Below are 10,000 nucleotides of genomic sequence, written 5' to 3' on the forward strand. Positions count from 1 at the left end.
CTAAAAATCATATAAAGCGTTCTCCATGCTGTAATGTGTTTATTTCATAGGTACTGAGATTTTTCCGTGGTGGTGTTTAGTAGGCAAAGTTATTTCGCGCAAATGGAGTGGGGCGATGAAAGCAATAAAAAATGGTTTAAAGTTTACCCAACCGCCAACTTTTTTAATAGAAATTAAAACACTTGCTGTGCTTGAAATATTCCAAGGTAGTCCAAAGGAAAGGGTGTTGTTTAACCAGATTGCCTCAGAGCAAACTCTTCTTGTACAATTTTTTTTAATTCGTCGCTTGTCAAAGCTATCGATGCTTCGGGTTTATTTCCCTTTCCTTGCTTCTTTAGTTGTTTTTGTTTGGACTAAAGAACCTCTCTGGTTTTCTCAAATACCAAGTCGTTTGTTATGCTTGCGGAATATCCCTTTTTCAGTTGTCGTTCCAAGCTAGCCACTAAACTTCGAAGGAAAGTCGGCTCGTATTTAATGTGAACGGAGATGATAAAGTGGTTGATGTATTCAGTATTCATTCAGCTCAACCGCTGGAATAACCTCCGTTTTCAAAAGTCTTTCAAGCAATCTTACATCTCGTTCAGTTTTTTGAGCAGCACTTTCATATTCTTCTGAAATAAATTCCCCAACTGAGCGAACAGAAGCAAACCTTCCTTCAGCCGTTTTTCAAAGCGCGCGGTTTTTGTGCAACGGCTGTCGGATGACGTTCCATTTGACACGTTCATTCATCACTAGGGAAATTTCGTCGTTCGCGTTGCTAATTGGACGAACGATATTTCTTCACAGTGAAATTTTGTCGTTCGTGTTCCTGAATTAGAATCAGTAGAAATTTTATTCACTATGAAGTCTCAGTACCTATACACCGAATGCATAAATGGAGGCCGAGAATGTATTCTCTTGTTTATGTGCTAATTAGACTCACTAGCCTCGCTCTCAAGCAACATTTCTTTTGTATTTTGTACATGCAAACGAGGGTATTGAATCTAATTAGCAGATAAATGCTGTTAAACAAGGAAATGTGTAAATTATTGGTTTGATAGTGTGTGGAATCGTTTTTGTCTTCAGAAGTAGTTATTGTCATGTATATTGAATATATTGATATTTCAGTTTTTCAGTTGTAACTCGGGGATACTCAGGAAAAAATACGTGTACTTCTTTGCAGGAGTCGATCCTAAGACCAGTTCTGATTAATCGCTCTGATGCTCTTCCGCTGAACTATAGCAGACTTCCAGTTGTCTTGCGTGTAGCATTACAGAAGCAAAAATGAAAGTGACGAAGCTAAAACAATTAAATAATCGCTTAATGCTTAATTACGGTTGCTTTGATTGCTTTTTTGAAGAATCCACCGTGTTTACCTGAGGATAAGTTCTCGCCTGCCTTTGTGAATTTTGTGTCCCAGTGGTGAGTATTCAAACAATTTATCTAGTGATGTTGTGTATTTAGCAATGGATATTTTGGATATACTGACCAAGTGACTTTCTTATACCAGTAATAGGGAACTAGAGCTGTATAGTTGTACATATAATTCAATGCGTCCAGGATCTCAGGTGGAGAAATGGCCGTTTACAAAAGGAGCAGCTTTAGCATAAGCAGGGCAAAAAACGTTTTTTTTTTTGTTCTACTTGTCCATTGGACAAGTAAAGTTCAGATTTTGGTTGTCCGAAAGTTAAATTCACTCGCCCAAAAAAATTAGTAAATTGAATAACAAAATATCATTAAAAAACGTAGAAATTGCATAATCTGTTTTGTACCAAATCTCAAGTGTTTATTTTTACAGTTATTTCAATTTCTGTTGTTCTTTGCACTTAAATACAACACCACTTCATACACACACACCAGGGATCACTCACATTCTTTATGTACAATACGCAACTTGAGAAAATGCAGCATATTTATGAGGTATTAAAATTGCGATCTAAGATGAAACACGTAAGTCCCGGCAATATATTGAGGCTGTTTTCAAGGAAATCATCTGATGATCACAAAACTTATCATAACTACACTTATCTTGCCACAACGGTAATCGCCTCGGTCAAGTGTTAATGAAGCCTTGTCTCAAACGAGGTCGTCATTTCCATATATGGAACGTGGATCCCAGTCTTTACCGAAACAACAGAGCCAGATATTCTCGGAAAACAGAGGCGAAAACGGGTAAGTTGCCGTGAAAAGAAACCAAAACTCGCGAAACTCAGACTAGTTTACAAAGTCCAGAGATGCTTGGGAACTCAGACCTCAGTAGGAAAGAACTTTTTTTCTCGGCAAACTCGTCCAGTAGGACAAGTGTTTTTGGAAATCCACTCGTCCGAGATACGAGAGTACTCGTACTCCTAATTTTGTGAAAATCATTGTCGCTGCGGCAGACGTTTGTCGCTGCGATCAGTTGCACGAATTCAAACCAGTTTGAATTTCTACGACTGATCGCAGTGACAAAATTAGCAAAAGCAGCGTTGTTGCACTGTATGTACACTTCCGGCAACAAGTCGCTGCAACGAAATATTAATGAACCAATGACAGAGCGTCATATGGTCCGCCATATTAAATTACAAAACTACTTCACATTCCCCTTCATACGAGATCACTGCGTGTGCACCGAACAGGCGTCGTGTCCTAGCGACTTGTTTTGCAAGTAGTACACATGGACTTGTCGCAGAGACCTGTCGTTGCGACTTGTTGCCTAGTGTGTCTCGGCCTTTACCCTATTTCAGACCTATTTTCAGACCTATTTCAGCTGTTACACGGTTGGCTTAATTTGAGAAGGGCTTTGTCGATGGTCTGCCTAATGATGAAGAAGAACCTTCTATAAAAGCATACCCAATTCAAGACTTGAGAGAACAAACCATACCCTATTTCAGACCAAAACGGACAAAAAAAAAAAAGAAACATACCCTTTGGGCCGAACATACCTATATGGCCCATATAAGGGAGCACCCCCTGGGGGGTTTGATTATGGCGGTACACGGTGGTGTACAAGTCGAAACAGAAACTAAAGGCAACGCAATACATGTATCACTTTTTTTGAAAATGTAATTTTTACTGAAAGGGATGTAGTTTGTTAGTCTTTAATAAAGTAATGAGTAAACACTGATGTTGCATGGTTAAATGTAAATGCCGCTTATTTAGATGTCCTTGATCGGGATTATGTAATCGCAGATATGGGATTAAATGACCAAATCAGGACCAAATGAAGAAGGAACTGAAACGGTGCATTTTTAATTATAAGGACATGGAGTGAAAAACGTTTATAGAAAAGTCTTCTGGTAACAAAATTAGAATTCGGAAATGTTCAAAGTACTTAAAATTCCCAACATTGCTTGCAATGCAGCTACTCATGACATGGTTTTGCATGTTCATTGGTTTCCTATGTTGCTGTAATTTAAAACACTTTGATCGAATTGAAACTGAGTGTGTCAAAAATCCAGCAAAAATGTAATAACAGCTTGCGGCCTTTTTCGCTAATAAATCACGAAAAATCACGTGCATAAATCACGAAAATAAACAGGTATGTTGGAAGTGTGATTGAATTTGAAGAAATGAGCCCCAAAATTGGCAAGTGACGCTGATGAATAACAAACAGCTTCTATTTCCAAAACGATGGAATTACCTGGTGATAAATAACCTCGTCTAGGAGAGTGAATTTTTGACTTTTCAGAAACCATAGTCAACGTCGAAAGTTAGACGATTGTGATCTTTGTGTCGAATTCGCACGTCTCTTGTCGAATTTTATAACACGTGAAAGAAAAAAAAAAAACAAAAACAAAAACCCTTTGTCTTACCGTCATTTTGTTACAGACTTGATCACAGGCGGCCGCTGAAAATTGATTTTGCGATTTATTTGTGCAGCCAAAAGTACAAAAGAAAAATTGAACGGAGCAAAAATCTCCAAAAATGTTTTTCGCTGATGGTAACTTTGTATATTCGCGGCAGGAAATTTAGGTTGTGTTCATGTTACAAACTTTGTTGCTGATGGCATTTTTTTTAAATTCTCGATCGACACTTCCCAAAAACTTCCTTCTGGTCTTCCTAAAACCTGTGTATCAATATTTATTTACTTTTGCATAATATTTGTTTTGCATAATGCAGCCTAGCAAAATTTGTACCTTGCTTAGTTCGTATTTTTTGAGTGTTAAAAAAGAATTTTTGGTGATACGTTTCTGACAGCAAGTCGTATATTTTGAGCTCTCCCATCCAGATACTAACCCCGCCGGAGATGGATTAACTTCAGTGAACGTTTGTAGGGGAAAGCTCTCAGATGCGCAGAGTACTGTGAAAAAGGGAAGTTGAAGCAAACTTCATGTTTGCCTTGAAACCAATAAATCTCGATTCCCTTCTATTTTACTTCAATCTTTCTGGGTTTAGTATTTTACTAGTCACTACATATCTTCTCGGGGGCTATTTACCTAAGACATCTACTAGTGTACTATAATGATTTTCGATACAAAAACGATATTGTGTACTATGAGGGCTACATATTACCAAGTTAATGCACTGCCACGCGCACGCAATGCGTGCTATTTTTGGAACCCGACGCAAATTCTTTGCCTTGTAATTACTTGAAGAAGCACAACATTTCCTGGTTGCGGACTGAGACTTTCAATCCTTCAACAGTGATTTGTTTCTCACAAATCGTTTCCCCGAAAACTTTATTTTTGCCTACGTAATGGTCGTCAATCGAGAAATTGTTTTCCCAGTGAAACCGTCCACTTGCGACTTTTATTCAAACCAAAGGATTTTCCTTGTCTTGATAAGATAATTTAGTCACTTCACGGCTACTTTGTGAGAAAGCAAAGTTGAGACGAAGGCGGGGTAAAGCTTTCTCTTTTTCGAGTCGATGATTGCACGGCATGTGACGTTTGATGCACCGCACCGTGACTTGTGGACGTCATCATTACCCAAGACTTATTTGCGGGTCACCTCGCAGCTCTTACAAGGTCTCACCTGATTGGAGACCACCCTAAACCCTAACAAAAGAACAAATAACAGAAACAATGGACCCTAGGCCTACAACAAAAGGGTTAGGTTTTAGGCCTAGGGTCCATTGTTTCTGTTATTTGTTCTTTTGTTAAACCTCAAGGGTGGTCTCCAATCAGGTGAGACCTTGTAGGAGCTGCGAGGCTACCGTATTTGCGGGCATTAGGTGTGAAAACGTCATCATTTCAAGTCGAACCTTTTCCGGGTAACACACACTACGTATGTCATACTATGCCACCCTAACTCTGTATACGGGCAAGCTACAATGATGCGTCCTCGTGATTTTGTCTCAAGGCAAAATCCCTTCGGGGGCAATTAACAAAATGAAAGTTAGGAAGAACATCGCAGTTGAATAAACAACTTAATCGGTTGCAAATGAATCTTAAAATAATCCAGGCTTTAACAAGATTCAAACGAATGTCTGTGCGATTGCGCTGTTCTGCAACTTGACCAGTTCCCAACGGGCTTGGTAGCCAAGTCGATAGAGCAGTGGAGCGCAATAGCACGAACATAGGTTCAAGCCAAGATAGACCGATTCGGATAACTCAATGTTGAACCCAATTCAAATCTCTGGGGTTAAGGTTCTTTGTGTGTTGCATTTGCATGATAATGTAGCAACCACATTTAAATGATATTGAAATACTTGGAACAAAACGTTTTATTCCCAAAGGATATGCATTGGGTACAACATTGAGTAAGCAGAATCAGTCTATTGTCATGCACAAATCTTCCACGTTTTTAAATATATATATATAATATAATTATATATATATATTGATTTTTCTACCTTTTTGTTGTATTAATGGTGTTTTGTATTGATTTGTTAGTATGCAAAAAAGTCCACCTGCAAGATTGACCCCTGAGGCAGTTTTGGTAAGCCAAGCTAATTTCATGTCATTACAACAATTTTGTCGCCTCACTTCGTTCGAATGTTATCCCAAGCCCCCGCATATCCCAAGCTGGCTAACCGATTTGTTCTCCTCTCTGTGCATACGGCGAGAGCTACTGAAATTCAAATTGACCAATCAAAATTTCGCGAGCGGGAAAAACTGTGCTATCCGACGTCACGTCAATTGTTCGCAATTAAAGTGCCAGAAAACTATTTAAAAGATTTTGTGGCAACTTCTTGGTCAAACAACGTTTGCTCCAAAACTGGGTTGCCAGCGTGCGGCAATTCGAACCTCAGCTGTTGTGCTTTGGCTGTTATTTCTGGTGCTTTTTCTAACTATTTTAAGACGAATTCAGTCCAGTATTTTCGAATAAAATAAAGAAGACATCAAAATTGTATTGACGATGTATTTATTTGTGTTGTCTTTGCGAAAAAAAAAAAATTGATGGCGTCCTTTCGAAAGGGTAGATCGACAAGAACGTCCTTTACGCACAAAAATGCACCGTTTCCGGTGAAAGGGAAAAGGATTGACAAGAAGCACAGTTTTGACTGCCGCGCGCACTGCGGGTGCGGGTTCCGTTTGCACGACTAATAATCAGGGTTGGTCCGTTGTTTCTTGCATCCTCACGCTTTTCTTAGAGGACTCTTTTGGGTAGTCCGGTTTTTCCCCCTAGTTCTGTTCCGGTACACCCTCTTACCCCGCCCCGCAAATGGGCCTGGAACCCAGACGGGAAAAGAGAGAGTTCTGTATTACTTGTAGGCGCATGCTCGGAATGACGCCATTTCCCCCCCCCCCCCCCCCCCCAAAACTGGGGAAAAACTATATTTGGAAAAAGATTCCTTATTTGGGCATAGTTTATGCGGAACGCTTTTATAATGTGAAAAAAAGTTATGATGCCAAGTTTCTGGAGGCAATTGATTTCGCGTTTAACAAATGCCACTTTAACTTTGTGCCTAAGGCGGAACAACTGCAACTATTCATGCAGTCGTTACCGGCAATGATGTTTTTGTGAAACCTGCAACAGGTTTAATCCTTTAATATGTTTGTGATTTTCTTCGATCCGAGTCCGATGTTAATTGTAAATTTCGTGACTGAAACCGAACTGAACAGCTGCATGATGGTGGCGAGAGTCGTTGTGAAGAATCCGTGCGAGAGCAGCTGCTGAATTTGCAAAAAAATATATATATCGTATGTTGTTGACGAGGCTCACTGTGTTTTGCATTGGAAGTATGAAACTTCCAAATGTACTGTAGGACGTGGATGTGAATCGCTCAACAATGACTAGGAAATCTCCCGCTGGACCTCTTGTTTATTGTTTATTACTTCTCTCGATCTAGTTATATAATAATTGCACTGATCCAGTGAACATATATTTGAGTTGCACAGTAATTATTGAAACTTTGATTGTCTTAGGAGTTTTAGCCTGCGAACGCAAACGTATTTCCGGCAGTCTTTTCTCTCCCCCGAAAAGTAACGTCTGCGAAACCGAGCTGCAAAACGATTTCCGTGACGTAAGATCTTTTGTTAGGTTTTTGACCAATCAAATTGTATGATAGAAGCAAGCTCGAATTACTCTTGCGCGACTTCGCGCAATTGCGTGTCTGAAATAAAAGCCATACAGGTAAGATTCTCAGTTGTGGAGCGTGATTATGAGTGATATAAACAACCATGAACGAAACTCCCAAGAAGAGTTCTCACGATTGTGAATGCTGCATTCTTTGTAGAGGGAATTTCTCGGCGGCTAAGGAGAAGATACGTGTGTTTGGTAAAAGCAATGTTGACATATATTCTTTGGTATATCGTGCCATAAGCGTTGATCTTTCTGTTTACGTCGACTGTGAAAAGCTGGTCATTTGTCGCACGCAGTGCTACAATCGTATTGTGCGATTCAATGATTCCCTGCAAAAGGTGGACGAAATTAGCGAAGAAATTAGGGGATATTTTGGCGGTAGTGTTTCCCTTCGTGTAAAAAGGATGGCGAAAGACAATTGCAAGACATTACTCTTGGTTGATTAAGTTATATGTAGCTTACATCAATAGTTTATTGTAGATTTTCATTATTATATGATACATGTTCAATCTGCACTGATCGTAGTTAACAAATTAAAGCTAGTCGAGGCGAGCAGTGGTTACGCGTGTATAAAAGAGAGAACAAGTAGAGAAAGCTACGGTATTCAGTTGTGTTTCACCGACAAGACATTTTAGAACGAACAGGTATACAAATAACTAGTGTACAAAGCATGCAGTCAACTAAAACAAGTAAATATCTAAAATCAATAGAAAGTGCAAATATCAGAAGCCAGATTATTAAGTATTTTTGTTATTAAGACAGATAAATCAATACAGTCATTTTCTTCTGAAAGTCTTTGGAGTAGGATACTGTGGTTTTTAATTTTAAAATTGTTTTTGGATAGATGGCGAATTTCACGAGGTAAACTATTCCAAATTTTTACACCATATATTGAAAATGATTTAATTTGTTTGTCAATTCTTGAGGGTTTAACAAAATAGTCACCTCTAGAAGATGATTTTGTTTTATATGAATAAATGCTTGCTTAAGAAATCAATAAATCAGCATTATTTGGAGTCGATAAATTGTTAGATATGTCATGCATCAGAACAGCTGCAACTGATTTACGAGAATGGGGGACTGCACGGAGACGTACTAGAGACTTTAACACTTATCAGTGACAAATAACATGAGCCTCGTCGACAGTAACTGCTCTGACAGATTTCCGGTACAACTCGCTCATTGCCATTTTCCTCCATGTTTCGTATCCAAGCCATAGTTCAGGTGATCCGAAGACAATTGAATATTCCCCATTCTTTACTTCTTTCGTTTGTTTTACGGTGGCTATTTCAGCCAAAGATACGGCAGTGATTCCCAGGGAATTTAGCCGCAACACTTGATCTTTTATCAGGCTGTTAAGCGGAGAAATCACGACGATGATATTTAATATTCTCGTCAGTTGACTGCAAGCACGAGTAAACCAACGGCAAAGCATGGTAAATCAACGACTTTCCAAAACCCGTTGGAAGATTTACAAAAATATCCTTCTTCTCTTAAACAATGTATTTGATGGACTCCTCCTGGTGCGTATTCAAACTGTCAAATCCAAAAACATTGCAAACCTGGTTGAACACGTCGTTGAACGCTTCTTCCAGTGTGTCCGCCATTTTTTCTCCACGAGAATACGTGGTTATACCGCGCACGAATCCTGCGAGTTAGTTCTGGATTTTTTAGAGCTAAACGCTGATTGGTGAATAATTCTTACGTCACAGAAATCGTTTTGCAGCTCGGTTTCGCAGACGTTACTTTTCGGGGGAGAGAAACGACCGCCGGAAATACGTCTGCGTTCGCAGGCTATAGGAGTTTAGACCTACCATTTTTTTTTTCAAAATCGGGGAAAAATGTCGTAAATACTCGACGACGACGATAATAGTAAATTGAAAGCAAATTAACAATTAACGATAATCGTCAATTCAAGGTAGAGAACATGTTGAAAATCTCCAACTAAATTTGTAAACACGAAAATTTGTCGCTGCTGTTTTGAGTTCTAATGATCGCCTAGTTTCACTTTTCGGTGAAACCGAACTATTAAACCTTGGAGTTCCGGAAATTGCTTATTCCAGAGCTCAGTGTCTTGGCGCTGACCAAAAGACACGTGGGCTCTGGGAACGAGCTTGTTCCCGCCTGGGTTCCAGGTCCATTTTCAGGGCGGGATAAGAGGGAGTCCCGGAACAGGTCTAGTTTTACCCTGTGCTCAAAAGGAAGATTTGATTTGATCTGCAACTCTTGCCCGCCCTTCTTGTCTGCCTACGCTCCTGTGCTTTCTTTCTCCTGCTGTCACTACGTCTCCTTTTTCCCCTTCTCTCCTGATTTTCTCTTTTATTCATTTTCAGTCATTTATTCATTTTAATCGTAGACGCATCCCTTCATCGCTGCGAATGATGACGGCAATGTCGACATGATATCGATGTGGGTGTGTCGCCAATTAGAAGAGAGAAGATCGCTAGCTCATAGCATGGACTCTCCAACTTCTGAATAATTGTGACCAATTTTGCCGTAGCCTTCGACATAATTCCTGACTCACAAAAGACGTCATATTCTACACTGATCCTCTGCGAGCCTGCGCTGGTTT

The 10,000-nt window shown here is 39.6% G+C and overlaps 1 protein-coding gene across 3 annotated transcripts in view; it reads left to right on the top strand.

Moving 5' to 3' along the window:
• LOC138042934 (dual specificity mitogen-activated protein kinase kinase 5-like) overlaps positions 1–10,000 on the top strand; it is a 316,165-nt gene that overhangs the window by 304,026 nt on the left and 2,139 nt on the right. For 2 of the 3 annotated variants that reach the window (XM_068888996.1, XM_068888997.1), the window contains 3 exons: positions 1,340–1,401; positions 5,796–5,841; positions 9,785–10,000. The exon at positions 9,785–10,000 is cut by the window's right edge and continues 2,139 nt beyond it. In XM_068888996.1, the coding sequence (XP_068745097.1) occupies positions 1,340–1,401; positions 5,796–5,841; positions 9,785–9,907 (231 nt within the window). In that variant the 3' untranslated portion in view covers positions 9,908–10,000. Of the gene's footprint in view, positions 1–1,339; positions 1,406–5,795; positions 5,842–9,784 lie in introns of those variants that run through there. The other variant, XM_068889001.1, reaches the window with a different exon arrangement.

Source organism: Montipora capricornis, chromosome 3 (genome assembly GCF_036669925.1).
Source record: "Montipora capricornis isolate CH-2021 chromosome 3, ASM3666992v2, whole genome shotgun sequence".
NCBI classification, from domain to species: Eukaryota; Metazoa; Cnidaria; class Anthozoa; order Scleractinia; family Acroporidae; genus Montipora; species Montipora capricornis.